This window comes from Octopus sinensis, linkage group LG5 (assembly GCF_006345805.1).
Source record: "Octopus sinensis linkage group LG5, ASM634580v1, whole genome shotgun sequence".
In the NCBI taxonomy this organism is placed as follows: Eukaryota; Metazoa; Mollusca; class Cephalopoda; order Octopoda; family Octopodidae; genus Octopus; species Octopus sinensis.
This window is the reverse complement of record NC_043001.1, coordinates 10,453,858-10,472,298: the sequence shown is the minus strand read 5'-3', so window position 1 is coordinate 10,472,298 and position 18,441 is coordinate 10,453,858. Positions and strand designations below refer to the sequence as shown.

At 35.0% G+C, this 18,441-nt stretch overlaps 1 protein-coding gene across 10 annotated transcripts in view; it reads right to left on the bottom strand.

The window, feature by feature from the left end:
* The window catches only part of LOC115212345 (nephrin-like), a 296,829-nt gene that overhangs the window by 104,447 nt on the left and 173,941 nt on the right, over positions 1–18,441 (bottom strand). For all 10 annotated transcript variants that reach the window (XR_004999321.1, XM_036503159.1, XM_036503157.1 and 7 more), the window contains exons 6-10: positions 17,949–18,248; positions 16,037–16,162; positions 1,444–1,608; positions 925–1,227; positions 1–109 (exon numbers count right to left, since the gene is read on the bottom strand). The exon at positions 1–109 is cut by the window's left edge and continues 167 nt beyond it. Coding sequence is in view for 9 of the 10 variants with exons in the window: in XM_036503159.1 (XP_036359052.1) it covers positions 1–109; positions 925–1,227; positions 1,444–1,608; positions 16,037–16,162; positions 17,949–18,248 (1,003 nt within the window). In the remaining variant the exon portion in view is untranslated. The remainder of the gene's footprint in view (positions 110–924; positions 1,228–1,443; positions 1,609–16,036; positions 16,163–17,948; positions 18,249–18,441) is intronic.

The following is an 18,441-nucleotide window of genomic DNA, read 5'->3' as shown; positions in this document are numbered from 1 at the left end:
CTGAACCTCACTTTCTCCGGATTCGCTCTTACACTAAAATTCACGGATTTCCATTCATCTTCTAAGATGCTGATTTTGTGGGGTATCAGTGTATTGAAGACTGGTTTAACTGAAACAGAAAATCAAAATATTCAATTATTAATAAACACGGTTGTATTTATTTCAAAACATTAATAATTTGATAATGTTAAATATTTGATTATTAAAAAGTAAATTTTTTTTCTATCATATTTATTTCTACATTAACAAAGCATTTTATACAGAGCTTTGATAAAATCAAAATTATTTCATAGCTAGCTATGTATCATACATAATATAAATACACAGTTGATAGGCCAGTTACAGCAGTATTTGTCCTGAAATGACATCTTTTATGAATATACTGTGTTAATAGCACGCTATCAAGAAGAGATGAAAATTCATCTCAGCAGCCAGTGCATAATTGGAACTTATTCAATTGACCCTGAAAGGATGAAAGGCAAAAGTTGACCCCAGCAGAATTTGAACTCAGAAGGTAGTGGCAGACGAAATACTGCTAAGCATTTTACCTGGCATGCTAACGACTCTGCCAGTTTGACAGCTTAAATATGGAATAAATAAATAATAATAATAATAATAATGGAACAAAGTTTGGCACAAAGCCAGCAATTTGAGGAAGGCGGAGGAGGCTAGTCGATTATCAGGTGTATTTTGGCTTTTTGGGGGCCTTTTCAATGGCATGTATTCACAGCCAGCCATATACTAAATTATGAATAAAAAAACATTCCCTGATGTTGCACAAAGCTAAAAGATAAAATTAAACAACAAAATATTGCATAAACGGTGGTGCATCAGCATGGCTGCAGCTCTGTACCAGGAATCCAGTACCAGAAAAAAAATGAACATTAGAATGAGCCCAACTTGATAAGGAATTCTTTAACTTACATAATATATCGAGAGTAATTCCGTCGTTAACAGATTTATCCACTGCATGATTTATAGCTCGACATCCATAAACAGCCATGTGGTCATCAGGTGTAGGAATAATTTCCAAAATATTTATGGTTATTTTCCCACCATTGCTGCCATTCATCAGAGCAAGATTGTTGCCCTGCAACCTTTGGCTATTATGTAACCAGATAATTTCAGCTTCAGGATTACTCGAAGAACATTCGCAAGTAAGGGTATACTTCTGTCCAGCTCTAGCTTGATCTGGTTTGGTTGTAATGTTTACCGACACTGGTGGAACTTGAAAAGAAAAAATAAAGAAAAGAAAGAAAAAATTGTAATTTGAGCCCAATAAGAGACAATTGTAATTATGGTTTTCCTTATTAACATATTAGTTGTGAATATTTGAATTACCTTTCATTATAGGCATGAAAAAATTGTGGGAAAAATGCAATGGTTAGGAAATATTAAAAAGGAAAAAAAAAACAGGTTGCTTTTGTAAGCAATCTTACTCACAGAAGACTTTTAGCCGTATTTGTGTCTGTAAAGGTCTGACAGTTGCATTATTTGTAGCTTTGCAAACATAGATGGCGCCATTATCTTCAGGCTTGATAATTACATTCAAGTCAGCAGAAGCAATGTTACCAATTATCTTGTAATCAGAATCTAAACGACGACCTCCTAAGAAAAAAAGAAAAAGAAGACAAACATAAAATAAATTATCACACAGAGGAAAAGTAACAAATATAGTGAGTGTATTTATAAGGAGAATTCTAATTAAACATCAATATTTGAATTACATCACCTAAAAACACTGCTGAATGACTGAAATGATTCATAACAATCGAAAAACATTAATCATAAAGCACAATAAAACCACTACGAGGCCATTCACGTTCATGCGTGATTCCAAAACTCATCGATGTCATACGGAAAGGAAATGCAGCTTGCTGGAACAGAGCTTTCTTTCTCGTTTAATGGAACCAGAACTTGCAAGACAAGTTAATCTATAGAAAAGTTATTTCTTTGGGATTAAAACTGAAGAAAATAGAAATATATTTATTTATGTATTCAAAGACAAAACACCTTTCATTTCTTAATGCCAAATTAGAACTATCCTACAAAATTATAATGCTGTGTCATTTTGGAATGTTGGTCTGATTAGCAACTCTGATTTAGTAAGATCTTAAAAAAAAAGTATGTCAAATGATAATGGAAGAAAAGTATTGGTTTATATTGTTGTGCCTGGCAAGAGTCATTTTCTTTTTGTGCCTTATTATTTAACACACTCAAAGGTAAAATTTCCACATTTTTCTTATTTTTGTTGTCCTAAAATTTTCGTTGTGTCTTACAACCTTTTCAATAGTTTTGACTCATGGGTTTATGTGTTACGAGCAAAATGCCTCCCGTCCAATGGACGGTGTTGTCAAACATTTAAACCAAATTTTCTCAAGACAACTTTATCAACCGTCCCATAGGCCTCCCCTTTGAGAATGCACGTTCCCATGGCTTTATTGATTGCATTCTCACCTGGAATCGATTTTTGTAATTTTTTCAAGGCTTATACACGCCCTGATACCGTCGGTATCTACATATCAAATTTGAGTGCAATCGGATGGAGGATGCCTGACTCCTAGAAGACACACACACAGACAGACAGAATGGATTTTATATATATTTCTTTATTGCCCACAAGGGGCTAAACATACAGGGGACAAACAAGGACAGACAAAGGGATTAAGTTGATTATATAGACCCCACTGTGTAATTGGTACTTAATTTATCGACCCCGAAAGGATGAAAGGCAAAGTCGACCTTGGCGGAATTTGAACTCAAAACGTAACGTCAGACGAAATACTGCTAAGCATTTTGCCCAGTGTGCTAACCTTTCTGTCAGATCGCCGCCTGAACAGATTTTATATAATAGATAAGTTCCTCAACTGACAAGACTTTTCAGTAACTGAATTTAAAATATGAGAAAATAAAAAAAATAAAAAATTATTTATGCCGGAAAACTGAGCCATGCTGTATACAAACTTGTGGAATCATTAGCATTTGTTGTGTTCCTTTGTCAAGTACTTTGTGAGATTCAGCATATTCATGAATGAGACATCCAATATCTGATATAAATCAAATATTTTGAAACCAATCTGTGTATATCTTCTATTAATCTTAAGTAGAAATTGCATTAAATATTCACGATGAGATTTTGTTATTAAAATTATAATTTTTTCAGTCCATTAATTTAATCTTTTTCATCTTTGCAGTTTCAATAAGTTTGATCTCAGATTGTCACTGGAAGTTTCATACGTGAATATGTTGAGTCTAACAAAGCCATTGACAAAGGAACACAACAAATGAAAAAAAAAAAAAAGAACTTTGGGGGAAATAGACCTTCAACCCATGAAAACATGGAAAAGTGGTTGTAAGGGTCATGATGATGAAGATGAAGATATGGGTTTGAATCATAATCAGGAACCCATAATTATGAACCAGGTGTATCACTGTTCTTATTAAGTACATCACTGGGGACCAAACCATGTGAAATGTGAAATAAATAAGGATTTCAAATTTTTGCAACAAGGGCAGATTAAGGGAAGGGATTATGTTGATTACATCGACCCCAGGGCATAATTGGAACTTATTCGATTGAGCCTGAAAGGATGAAAGGCAAAAGTCGACCCCAGTAGAATTTGAACTCAGAACGTAGTGGCAGACGAAATACTGCTAAGCATTTTACCTGGCATGCTAACGACTCTGCCAGTTTGACAGCTTAAATATGGAATAAATAATAATAATAATAATAATAATAATAATAATAATGGAACAAAGTTTGGCACAAAGCCAGCAATTTGAGGAAGGCGGAGGAGGCTAGTCGATTACACCAACCCCAGTACTCAACTGGTACTAATTTTATCAACCCTGAAAGGATGAAAGGCAAAGTCAACCTTGGCAAAATTTGAACCCAGAATGTAAAGAAGGACAAAATGCTGCCAAGCATTTATCCCAGTGTGCTACCAATTCGGTCAGCTTGCCACCTTAGCATAGATTTAAATATTAAAACTATCTCTTCTCCAAAAACAAAGTTCATAGTTTAAATTACTATTATCAGATATTAAATTGATGATAAAAAATGGGGGAAAAAAACCCAACATCGATCATCTACTTTTTAATATGAATATAAGACAGCAATATTTTATAATAGTAAGTATAAATTGCATAAGATCTTAAATTTCATCCCCAAACTATCAGATATGTTAACAATGCCATTTCAACAAGAAAATTACTTTCCCCAATGTGATATGTTTGTGCATATGCACATATATATACATATTCTATAAACACACATACATTAATACATACATACACAAACACTATATAATATGATATTTCAGAAGTTACAGCAAATATTTTCTTCTTGAATACCATAGTATCATTGAAAAGAGAGAGAAAAAAAGACATGTATTTGTATATGTGTGTATAGCTTTTCTCTAAGCAGGTAATTAATATCTAAGTTCTTTCTGCCTAAGAGAAACAGCTTTTAGAGTATTCTCATCTGCTTAGAATCTGCAAGATTATTCCTAGAGTAACCTGATAAAAACCAGATTTCACCTAAGAATAATAATTTTTGTTCTGCTGGTTGTCATAGAATTTAATCTTTCAGGAAAAACAAAGTAAAAGAAACCTAGTATACCAAGGGGGATATTGATATCTTTATAGTCATCTAGTTACATAGATTTCCAGCAAGGCTGTTTTCAATGAAAAAAGATCTAGACAATACGTATATGTTTTCTAGTAATAAAACAAGAAAACGACATCATCAGTACCAGATAGTGGATGGTTTTTCCCTTCCATAGATATGAAAACATGCTGACGGGAGTCAATTATAAATCCTATCCAATGAATTGAAGTGTGCTGATCTATCTCATAATTGTCGACTGGATGTATACAACTCTCTCTACTCTCTAGCTCTTTTATAAATATACAAAAGGAGTGGTGGCTGTGTGGTAAGTAGGTGCAGGAGTGGCTGTGTGGTAAGTGGCTGTGTGGTAAGTGGCTGTGTGGTAAGTAACTTGCTTACCAACCAGTCATCTGACTGCGGCCATGCTGAAGCACAGCCTTTAGTTGAACAAATTGACCCCAGGACTTATTCTTCGTAAGCCCAGTGCATATTCTATCAGTCACTTTTGCCAAACTGCTATGTTACAGGGCCATAAATACACCAACATTGGTTGTCCAGCAATGGCTGGTGGGGACAAATAGAGACACAAATAATACATGCATATATATAATATATATATACACACACGATAGGCTTCTTACAGTTTTCATCTACCAAATCCACTCACAAGGCTTTGGTCGGCCTGAGTTTATAGTAGAAGACACTTACCCAAGGTACCACACAGTGGGACTGAACCTAGAACCATGTGATTATGAAGCAAGCTTCTTACCACACAACCACTAATGATAAAATCTTTAAATTGAAGTATTCAAAATGTGGAGCATGAGGGTAAAAACAATACCAAAAATAATTGGAGCAATGGTCATGATAAAAATTCATAAGAACAAAAATGTAGAAACTATGCCTGGATCCTCAACACCACACACTGTCCAAAAAATAGCCCTCCTAGGATCAGCCCACATCCTACACAAGACACTAGCAATCCAATAATACAACCTAACAAAACAACTCACAAATACAAGACACACTCTAGACAGCAATTATCCAGTGAAATAAACTCCCACCAGCAAGCTAGAAAACCAAAGCATTACACACTCAACACAAAATATAAGCAGTAATGCAACAAAAGACAGCACCATGCCTCAAGGATAAAAACAAAAACTCAATACAGTTCCGCAAAGAGTTTGGACATTCCCAACCGCAGAACAGAACACGCAATGCTGCACACACCCCAACAACACTGAGGTGTAGCAGGCGATACAGTAGAAATTTGCCTCAATCTACCAAATATTGAAGTTATATAACAATAATAATAATAATAATAATAATAATGATGATAATAATAATAATAATAATAATCCAATCTACCAAAGCACAGGGCCAAAATCTGAGGTGGTGAGTGTTAGCCAATCACCAGCAACAGCTGTACGTGACTGGTACCCATTTCATCAACCCCAAAAGGATGACAGATGAAGTCGGCCTCAGAATGTAACAGTAATAATCAAGTAATTAAGTTGATTACAATAACGAGTACACAAATGCACCCACAGTAGGCATTGCACTATGCTGCAACAATAAATCATGAGAATATACAAGATGCAGTAAGGGGGCACTGGGTACATATGTAGGGTAGGAGGAGGAAAGTGAGGGGAGTGGAGGACAGGGTGCTAATATAGAGTTGCAGACCACCCTGAATAAGTGTTAAGTCGGCACTTCAGGTTGTGATCATAATTAATCACCAGCTTGTTGCATTTATTGAGAAGGGAAGGGCTATCAGCTGTGATTATGATGACGGCCTATCGTTGGCAAAGTCTGCACCAACACCCAAGGGGGTTCTTGGCAGGGGAGGTCATGTCGATAATCAACCAGCTGGTCAAATTTAGATCCAACTATTCAATTGTCACTGTAGCCACTCCCTGTAAACCCTCTGGGCACAGGTGCAGACTTCACTTACTCAGAGCCATCACCATAATCACAACTGATAGCCCTTACCTTCTCAATAAGATGGTGATTAATGGTAATCACAACCTAAAATGATCACTTAGCAGTTAACCAGGATAGTCTGCACCTTCGTATTAGCACCCTTTCCTCCTCTCCCCTCACTCTCTACCTATGTACCCGGAGTACCCTTACTTCATGCCGTATGCACTAATGTGGTTTACTGTTGCAGCATAATGCAAGGCCTACTGTAGACATATTAGCATGCAAGTTACTGCACTTATCTTTAACACTACTGTTCTTGTGTACAAATTCCACTGAAGCTGATTTTTGGATCCAGGTTCAGTCCCACTGTGTGGCAGCTTAGGTAAGTGTCTTCTACTATAACCCCAAGCTGGCCAAAGCTTTGTGAGTAGATTTGGTAAACAGAAACTGAAAGACACCTACTGTATACACACACACACCTATTTATTGGCAACCAGTTTTGATTTATTTACCTGTAACTTAGCAGTTCAGCAATAGAGACTGACAGAATATGTACCAGGCCTTAAAAAGTAAGTACTGGGGAAAAGTAGTTTGGCTAAATACTTCAAAGTGGTGCCCCAGCATGGCCATAGCCCAATGACTGAAACAAGTACATGATAAATGATTACATAATGTGCAATGATGTCCCAAAAGGTAGACCTAAAAATAATGTCCCATACAGAATGGAAGGAGGAGAAGGTCACCATTAGAATGCCTTTGATCATAGATCTGCTGAATCAGGGATGACCAGGGGTTAAACAAAGAAAATTACTGATAATGACAAAAATTCCTCACTTAACAAACAACACTAAAATATTCCATGTCCAATACAATACAGAAACTAATAACAATTGAACAAAAAAAAAAAGAAATGAAAATATTGTAAGTAGACAGCAGTAGAATAAATACCAACATCATGAATTGCATCATAATGTAAAGGAAATGAAAGTAAAAGAAATAATCAAATAAGTCCACAAGCTTCGGCATCAATATGCTAATATAAGAGACCACAGGCAAGACAACAATATGATTACTTGCATAATGTAATACAATTTCATAAAACAACAGCTTTTTTTTTAACTACAATTGCTTTCAATCTTTCAATATACATACACACCCAAGAAAACCACACTTCTGCTGTCCACCTATCTCTGCAAATTAAGAAATAAACTCAGAACAAAATACTGGACATTCTTTTACGATATATTACATAAGTAATACAAACATCAATGAATGTTCTTCACTAAAATTTTTTTCATTCTCCAATATATACACCAACCAACCAACTAACCATTTTGGCAATACTATTTATAAAATCACAATATTCATTCCATACAATCTAAAACTGATAGCTGCACATACCACCAGCCAAACTACTCACTTATAACTGTAGCATCAATATACTTAATAGCACATAAACAAATGACAACCACTAAATTTTGACTTTCTACCAATACTCATTGCAGTCATCACTCAAAACTAACACAAAGCCACACAGAACTATTGACACAAGTACTGCAAACAGAACTTGTACCGACAAACAAATACTATTCTCACAAAACATATCCGAAATTCAGAGAGAAAATATATTCTAGAAGAAACCTATTTTAGATTGCACACAAAAAAACAAAAAAAGAAACAAATGGGGTGAAAAAAAAAGACAACTTTAATTTTTTTAATGTTTATTCTCTGTGCTGATATAGTTCAATAAATTACCTCGGACCTACATATAACTAATTTAAACACTTAGTACAACCATTAAGGATACCATCAAAATAATATGCACACAGTTTGGTAAGCAATTAATAATCCAAACAATGAAACAAACTGTTTGATACAAATAGAATGTTTGCTTTCCATATTAGAACAATTCGTGTAACCTCAAAATATCACAGCATTAAAAAAGAGCTATTTGCAAATAAATTCAAAAAGAAATATAAGTCGTATAAACAAAAGGAAAAAAACATAAATTGTAGAAGACAACAAAGAAATATAGAAATCACAAAAATGAACTCATTATTGTAAGAGACCAAATACACAAGAACAAATAGCTTAAATGTCCAAACCATATTAACTGAAGACATCTAAAAACCTTGAAACCGAAGCCATCTTGTATCACGCAATACATTCATATGAGAAACCTCACACTACATCCATGGAAATTTACCAATAAAGATACAAAAACAAGTGTACAGAACTCTGGCACCGATTGCAAAAACTCTCCGAAAAACATATTTTCATCAATATCATTGTTTAACGTCTGTTTTCCATGCTGGCATGGGTTGGAGGGGTTGACTGGGAATCAGTGAGGTGGAGGGCTGCATCAAACTCCAGTGTCATCATTGGCATGGCTTCTGTGACTGGTTGCCCTTTCCTAATGCCAACTACTTTACAAAGTGTAATGGATGCCATATTTTTTTTCCTTTTTTGAACCACCAGCACGAATGAGGGTGCCATGTGACTTGTAAGACACAAGAGAACAAGGAAAAGAGCAAGTATTTGGGAGGGGAAGGTGGAGGTGGGTGGCTGTATGAAGGTGTTGAAAGGCTAAAGTTTAATAGAGGGACAAGCACAGGTGTCTGGCTATAGAGGAGATAGTGAGAATTTACAAAAAAAAGATGAAGACGGGTGTGTAAACAACAAACAGATGTATTAGTTTAATGCTCAGGAAGTGAGAAAGTCTTTTACGTTTCGAGCCTACGCTCTTTGACAGAAAGGAACACAGAAATAAACAGGGAGAGAGAATAGAAAATACTTTAGTGGCTAGCAATCTATCATGGTGAATGCCGGATAGAGGGGTCACACAAGAGAGTTAAGAAGGGGAGACAATAAAGTAGTGGTGATCCCAAAACCAAGGTGTGCATGCATGTGTATGTGAGACAGGAGATACACAGCTGAAGGAGATAAAAGGAAGGTAGTGATGAGGTGCTAGAGCAAACTATCAAGGTACAAGAAGGTGAACATGAGAGGATACAGTGGGTCATGAAAGGAGTTGAGAGTAAACAGGTGGGAGTAGAGGTTAATGTAGTAAGAGCTGAACAGGGGTGGGGGTGCTGAAGATGGGAAAAACCAGTATGTAGAAGGGTAAGATGGGAGATATAGGAGTCTGTAGTTTGCACCTAGGTACACTATAAAGAATTACTGCTTACACCTTTTCTACATATCAAGCAGAGCCATTTACCTGAGGTAAGCTGCTGTCTGTTTTCTTGCTTACTAGAACCCTGGTCTTTGCTAAGTTAACTTTAAGATACTTTGATTCCAGGTTTTGCTTCCACACCTGTAATTTCTTTTCTAATTTTCTTACAGATTCTGCTAAGAGAGCAAGATAATCAATACACAGTGGTTCCCAGGGGAAGCTAGGTTTAAATTCCTGTTATAAACTGGAGAACAATGATGAATAGAAAGGGAGTGAGAACCAGGTCCTGTTGAATGCCTCCCTGTACACTAAATTTCTCACTATATTCATGGCTAATACTCATCATGTTGACAACCACCCTGTACATGGCTTGTACAACATTCACAAGCCATTTATCGATCCAGAGCTTCCTCAAAGACCACCGTATGACAGAGTAAGGGACTCTGTATTGAGATGTTGTAGGTGAGAATTGTGTGTGACATTATCTAGTAATCTGGAATACCTGAAAATGGTTTATATTTAGTCCGCCACAAAATGCACCCCAGCTGCAATCCTACGCTAACTCCCAATTGCATTTTAAGCAAGTTTGTCACCTTTATAAATTTAACCCCCCACTTTATAAGATTTCATTGATACAAACTTGTGTGTGTGTGTGTGTGTGTGTGTGTGTGTGTGTGTGGCTTAGACACCTTGTCTTGATATTGTATAATAGTTGTAAATGAGTGTCACTATTCTGCAAAAACATGTCTGGTTATGCTTGAAATCAGGTGCAGTTTGGTGACAGGATGCAGAAAGTCTGCCTCAATAAAATTGCATCCAACCCATGCAAGCATGGAAAAGCAGACGTTTAAATGATGATGATCAAATAAACCTGATAACATGACAAAATAAATCTCAAATTAGATTTTATGACAGGTACTCTCAAGGGATCATCTTAAATGTAACATCTAAACACAAAGATATTCTCAGTTTTCTGAATTTTTCACACACGCATATAAATGTAGCAGAACGTACCAACATCTTTAAAATATATGTAAACTATTTTGACATCAGAACATTAAAAACATTGAATAAAATGCAAGAGCAATGTTCAGAACTGGTACACAACTGAAAGAAAAAAATGCACAAGAGTTTCCATTTTTAGGATTGATATATTTTTGGTATGAATATTCAAAAATTTCCAGGCAGCACCATTCATTCTATATAGAAAAATAACAGAGACTACATCGAATTTTAAGTTGACAAATGATGACAGGAATATTTTACAACATAGCTGTGAGATAGTCTTGTCAGCATGTTATATATAGGATTTTATTCTCTCAAGAGTATGGGGGATAGTTCTGATTAACACCGAAAGCTAACATTAGACCTGACAACAAGGTTTCTGTGATTACTTCAAATGGTAAAGATAACAAAATTTCACAATATTTTTTTTTGCAATTTTCATTTTTTTTTTCTTAAATACTATGTGCTTTCAAAGAATGGTTTAATTAAAAGATTTAAATTTTTAAGTTACTGAAGTTATGGAGTTTACAGATCAGAAACCAACATCAACAAAGAAAAAGTAAGCTCAGTAGAATTAAAAGCAATCATGCCACAAAAATAACATGAGATATTTAATTTAAGTTTTGGAACAAACAAGATGTTAATAAACCAACTGTAAACATAGCATGATTATATTTTTAAATACTTTATTAAACTTTTGTAATTTTAATCCCTTTCTCTGATAAACTATTTTCTCCTTCAACAATTTATTCTCATTTGAAGAGATAAATTTACATTAAACTAATGCAATATTAATTTAAAAGCAGAAAATTTAGATAGATTTATTAACAAAGTTCAGCTATATGAAGGAATTTTCTTTTCATTTTGAAGATTTTCCTGAAATTAACAGTCAGAATTTTAATCATACACTGGAAGTACTTTGTGAACAACATTTATGCATTTAAAAGCTGTACATATGTGTGAACCAATGTGTGCAGGGGTAACTGAAGTAAAAAGTATTGATAGCGAATATTATCACTCTTTCATTTCCTTTTTGTTGCTATTAGCAAGTTTTATGCAGCCCTAATTCCTTGATTAATATTATAGAGAACTGGAATCATTCATATGGCTACCACATATTTTTCACTCGAGACTAATTATGTATTCTGACTTCCTGCTTATATCTCTTCACTTCCTCAAACAAACAATGGATGATTTTAATTCCTAGTTGACTTCTTAGTGAACGAGGACTTAGCTGGTTCTTCTAATTCCCATTTCACATTCATTAATCATTTCATTTCTTAATAAAATCTTTCTTATATCAATGACCAGGATTTAGTCTTGCACTCTACGTTATGGATTGCTTTGATGTTGGCCAGGCAAAAGTTCTCAATGTCTCCAAGCCGCAATTGATGGAGACTGTTGCTATTGCAGTTATGGCAGGTTCTAGATCACTATAAAGAAGATTTAGTACAACACTGACGGAACTGAGTCTTTTGAGATTAACTTTGGTGATACGGCTGTTACATTAATTCCCTAAGAACACCAAATGCATTGGTTATGTAATCAGGAGAGTTAATAGGTCCTACTTATAAAATAAAGTAGTAAGACTTCAAACATTGCATTCTCTATCCTCCTGTCTGTCCATTTAGCCAAAGCAAGATAACAGATTAGTTGGCGCCAATATGAATATTCATCAGTGAAATATTTGGGTTACAAATTTAATGAATTACCAGATATTACATAAGTATCAAATATTATAAGGAGAAAATGTAAAAAAAATATGTGCATCTTGAGCATTCTGTCTTTTCCCCATCGCAAAAAAATATTCAGTTTACACATTAAAAAGTATTTACGATGGCCCTGAAGACATGAATGGTTTTAACATTGTGGCTTCTGTGCCGGTGGCATGTAAAAAGCACCCACTACACTCATGGAGTGGTTGGCATTAGGAAGGGCATCCAGCTGTAGAAACACTGCCAGATCAGATTGGAGCCTGGTGCAGCCTTCTGGCTTCCCAGAACCATCCAACCCATGCTAGCACGGAAAACGAACGTTAAATGATGATGATGATGATATGTGGGTTGAACGAAACTTCCACTGGGTTGTGTACATCTGTCCATGATTAAATTGAATATGCATAACCGCATTGTCAAAAGTAAAGATCCAATGTTAAAGGTAACTGAGGATTTACACTCAAAGCTGAATGCTGGACAGGCATCCTTTGACTGTCTCTACAAACATGGGGGGGGGATATAAATTCAACATATCATCATCATCATCGTCATTTAATGTCCGCTTTCCATGCTAGCATGGGTTGGATGATTTGACTGAGGTCTGGCGAACCAGACTCCAATCTGGTCTGGCAGAGTTTCTACAGCTGGATGCCCTTCCTAATGCCAACCACTCTGAGAGTGTAGTGGGTGCTTTTACGTGTCACTAGCATGAGGGCCAGTTTGGTGGTACCGGCAATGGCCACACCCAAATGGTGCTTTTTATGTGCCACCTGCACAGGAGCCAGTCCAGCGGCACTGGTGACGACCTCACTCGAATGTTTCATGTGCCACCAGCACAAGTGCTAGTAAGGTGATGCAGTAACGATCATGCAAGATAAGGACTATGTTGAGCTCTCACTCACGAACAAGCTGTAACTACCCACCACATCAAGACAAGTATTTTAACCCTAGACACAGTAAAGTGTCAGTAACAAAATATAATTTGTTAACCTTTGGTTAAAAGTCCTTTGTACAAACACTGCCAGCCACAACAATATACATCAACATCATAGTTTAAACTTTTCCTTAAGAAATAGGTCTTGTAATGAGCCAACTAACAAGTTATTTCCTCAGAGAAAATTAAGCACCCTCACATAATTTGGACATTAACTGTGTTCTCAAACTGGCATGGGAATTTGATTCTGTTTAGTCCATTAACAAAATTAAATTTAATTTGGAAAACATGGTGGTGAGGTGTATATAAAATGGAATGTAAGTTGCAAGGCAAAGCTTGCTAAACGCTTCTGGTACAGACCAGTAATCTTTCAACCTAGAGAATCACAGTGCAAGCTGTGATGATAGGAATATAGATATCATAGTGTATCCAACAATATAGATTAGCAATATCATCCTTTGCTTATTTTATTGTAGCAAGGGTATACAAAGTGTTCTGCGACTGTCATTCAGACAATTCTGAAATTCCTGAAGGTAATACTTTTTTTTTCTTTGGCGCTTCATCAATGATCTGCTGAATGTAATTCTAAAACTATCAAATCTCATGACAATGGCATTAGCCAACTTCACAGTTGCTACTCATATATACATTCTTCATTACAAACGACATATAACAGATTCTACACTAGGATTCTTAATAATTCACAACACATGAGCTAAATCTAATAAGCAGAGTTGCGACACCATTCCTCTGTTCAGGAACAGATAATAAGTAAACATTTTCTATACAAGTGAAATTAAAATATTTCGGGTGACATCTCAGCTGTTGACATCTTTAAAATAAAATTACGTAACGGAGGATTCTTTTATTAGAAGCTTAATAAATTAGCACCCTTGAGTAAGTTCAGATATATACCAATGACACCATATCATATCCTAATGCAGAGAATTAATTCAATGCAAGAATAAATATTTTACTTCTTTGGTCTGAAATAAACTGGATATTGTAATTGCAAGCGAAGACACAGATGCTAGGCAACTGAAAGCCTCGTGATATCAACCGAGTTGGGCCTCATTTAGTTTCAGTGAAGTTAGAGCCATGGATACCCTCTCTCAGTTAAAATGGAGCAATAGAGAGAAAATCTTTCCCTAACACAATACACTTGTAATAAATGTACACAAAAATTATAAAAAGTGCAGAGAAAATGAAGATGTTAATTCAACAAAACAATATATATTCATATATTTGTTTTGCAAGATTCTTGATGTGAATTCGTGTGTTGAAACAAATATTGTTGTATTTGGGGATGGTCATGTTGCCAGTTTAGCCAATGAAAACGTATAGTATGTATATATATATAATATAAATTAGAGATAAAACCACTATTATGCATTTCAAACAGTGATAGACATAAACCAATACATAAATTCCTAGAAGGTATTGGAATATCCTTCAATCCAAAATAGCGGTTCCATCTTACCTGTAAGTTCCATAACATACAAAATGGAGATTAAATACACTCAATAAATGTAAGCTTTCAATATAATAATAATTATAATAATATTAGGGAGTATAGCTCCACACACATGAGGGTGAGACAGGAAGTAATGCCATTTTGTTTAGGACAGGTATAATTACAAGCACAGGAACATGTATCATACATCAAAAGGAAGCTGGTCCTCTGTGGATCACATCCCTACTTCTCAACATAGTGACCGTTTCTCTCAACAGCAATGTTCCACCTTTGAATGAGAGCATGTATCCCTGCCCTGTAAAATTCTGTTGACTGTTCTTTGAGCCACTTCTTCACTACAAAGTCAAAGAGACAATACCTTCTTTCGAAGGATCATCATTATGAACCGGAATCAAAGAAGCAGTCAATGGAATGGCGCCATTCTACGTCATCACCACTGAAAAAGTTCAAGATGCAAAAGTCATCTGGAAAAACCATGGCGACTGTCTTTTGGGATTCTCAAGGTGTCATTCTGGTCAATTTCTCACCATAAGAAAAAACAATAAACTCATAATAAGCTTCATCTTGAAGTATGATACATGTTCCTGTGCTGGTAATTATACCTGTCCTAAACAAAATGGCATTACTTTTTGACTCACCCTTGAATATATATATATTTATAAATAGGGGGAGAGTTCACAAAAACACAAAAGATGAAGACAGGTGGTGTACAAAACAAACAGATGTATTAGTATAACACTCAGGAATAGAAAAAGTCTTTTACGTTTCGAACCTACGCTCTTCTACAGAAAGGGATACAGAAAAAACAAGGAGAGAAAAAAAAAGTGTAGTGGCTACCGATCTATCATGGCAACTGCCGGATATATATATAGTGCATGTGTTTTCATTGGCTAAACTGGCAACATGACCATCCCCGAATACAACAATATATATTCAATCTTCATCTTAAAACTTAGTTTACCTGGAAGCCATATTATGTCCTCAGTCACACACCTTAAACTAAATATGATTAATAAAATTGGTCTAACAATAATAATGCTTCTTTTTCTTTTTAAACTAAAGATTGTCCATGTCAATGTATTTAAGAACCTGAAACAAATAGTGAGAAAATAACAGATAAAATGAAAGAATTATGGACTAAATTACTGGTATTCCTTAAAATTTATGATGAAATGGACATTAATTACACAGGTGTACTTACTTGTATACCATTTAAGGGAAGCTAAAGGGTTTCCCCCAATGGCTGTGCAAGTTAACTTTGCAGATTCACCAGAGTGTACAGCACTACCAGGGTTGTAACCAGAAATTGTCGGACTGGCAGGAGGATCTACAATAGGAAAAGCAAAGAGTTTGGTATATATACATATATATATATATACTATTTACATTTCATGTGAGTTCAAGTAGAAACTGAAAAATACTTCACACTATATGCGTGTCTTATGTCTAGACTAAACTTAGGTGGAATTTTGATGAAGCAGCATTTTATGCAAGTATTATGAGAAGTTTCAAAGATTTTCTTCAATTATAATTTGTAAAATATGAAGGAAAATCAGATTTGAGGAAATGTGATAATCATATTATGAATAATACTTTGACATCTCCAGCTCCAATAATTCTGTAAAAACTAGAAAAAAATCTATGATATTCACATAAACTAAAAAAAAAAAAAGAAAAACTGCAAACAAAAACAAAAAAACTGAACAAACAAAAAATCAAATTACAGTCAAAAGAATAGCAAAAAAAAATAGTAGCTGTGTCAATGACAGAGAATTATAACAAGGTAAATCTTTGTTTCTTTTCTGTATCATTAAAGACGACTTTAATATGATACCCCAACGAGATTTCCTGGAAACTACAGCACAGCTACACTGTAAGGGGTTCCTTCATTAGCTTCAGTAAAAATGCAAATGAATTAGCTTGAGGTTAGATTCTTGCATTAAATAATATAGCTAAATGTACAGATCTATTCACCTGACATTAACACTGTGCTGGATGCAACTGTTGGCTACCATATGGGATTGAAACAACATAATACTGAAATTTATTATTAATTTTGCTTCAACTATTATCACCTGATACTAATTAATAAAAGTGGGGACTAAACCTTTCAACAAACAAAACACTAATTACTCGGGAGGGAACTAACTTTCATGATACAGACATTATAACAAAACGGTAACGTGATTTTTTTTTCTAAAATCAGGTAAAGTCTGGCAAAAGAGCTGAAACTTGAATAGTTCTACTAATTAATAACCTGCACTGCAAACCATTTTGCAGGTGTTTTCTCAGCCCATTTCAAAATGGTACACATGCAATGACAGAATTCTATATTCTCAGGAATTGGAAACATTTCTGATCAAATCTGTTTCACTCCATGATTAGTGCTAATGTCATTTTAAAAAGTACAGATGTCAAATTTTCAGTTTTTATTCTGAATTCCCATTGAAGTAATTGATACCATCTATTGTCCACTTGCATGGAATAAATAAATATTTATCCTGAGAGGATAGTCTACACCCAGACGAGGACAAAAATTCAACAGGTTCCTCTTGTATGTCAGTTTATCAAGAGCCATGGAAGCTGTTGATATCAGGTTGGTTGGTGGTATTCAGTTTCTTCACTGCCTTTTACCTGTCAGCAGGTGGATGAGGACATTATATTATTATTATTATTATTATGCAGTCCATTTTGCTTATATTGCATATACAATCACATAGTAATGGTGACAGAAACTGTGTAAATTACCCCAAGCACTTTAAGGAAAAAAGATTACTTTCTTGTTGACAGGCTTTTTGAATCAATGGGAAGAAAAAACATACTTGCAAAATATAATGAAATTACTGAAAAATTCGAAGCTTTAGAGCAAAAGAAGTGCCAAGTTAATGAATAGCATTGTCTGGAAAACTAATTAAATATGGAGATTTATTCCAACAGACACGCCAAAACTAATCTTGTTTATGCATTAATGAGAATAATTTTCAAACATTGTAATTTAGACTATAAAATTTGGCACAAACTAACAGAAACAAAACAAGTCACTCTTTCCTTACATCCTATGTGAAATATTATTAATGAGACAATCTAACACATTTATGGAAATAAATACTTACACAGAACACTTAACGTAACTGAATCAGATGTTCCACCGACGACGTATTCATTCTTGGCAACACATGTGTACATAACATTATTGTCATTGCCCGTCAGGTTAACTTTGGTTATTGATGTTGAAATAAACCCTCCTTTAGGTGAACTCTTTACTTGGGTGTTTTCATCTGGAAGCTGTCTTCCCCTTGCAAACCAAGTGATCGTTGCTGCCGGATTACTGTTTGTTGAGACACATTTTAATGTCACAGTCTGTCCGGCTTTTGCAAGTCTGTGACCGGAGATTTTTACTTTCTTTGGAGGAACTGGAAAACCATAAATGAAACCATTTATGAACAATGTTTAAACACTCAAAGAGTAGTTAAACGTGAGAAAAATATTATGAGTGGAATGATATACAAAGAACTGAAGTAGAATGGATATAAGAGCTAGATATCAACTGCTGTTAGAGACACTGTATTTCATTCAGCAATCGTAATACACCACCAAATATATTTA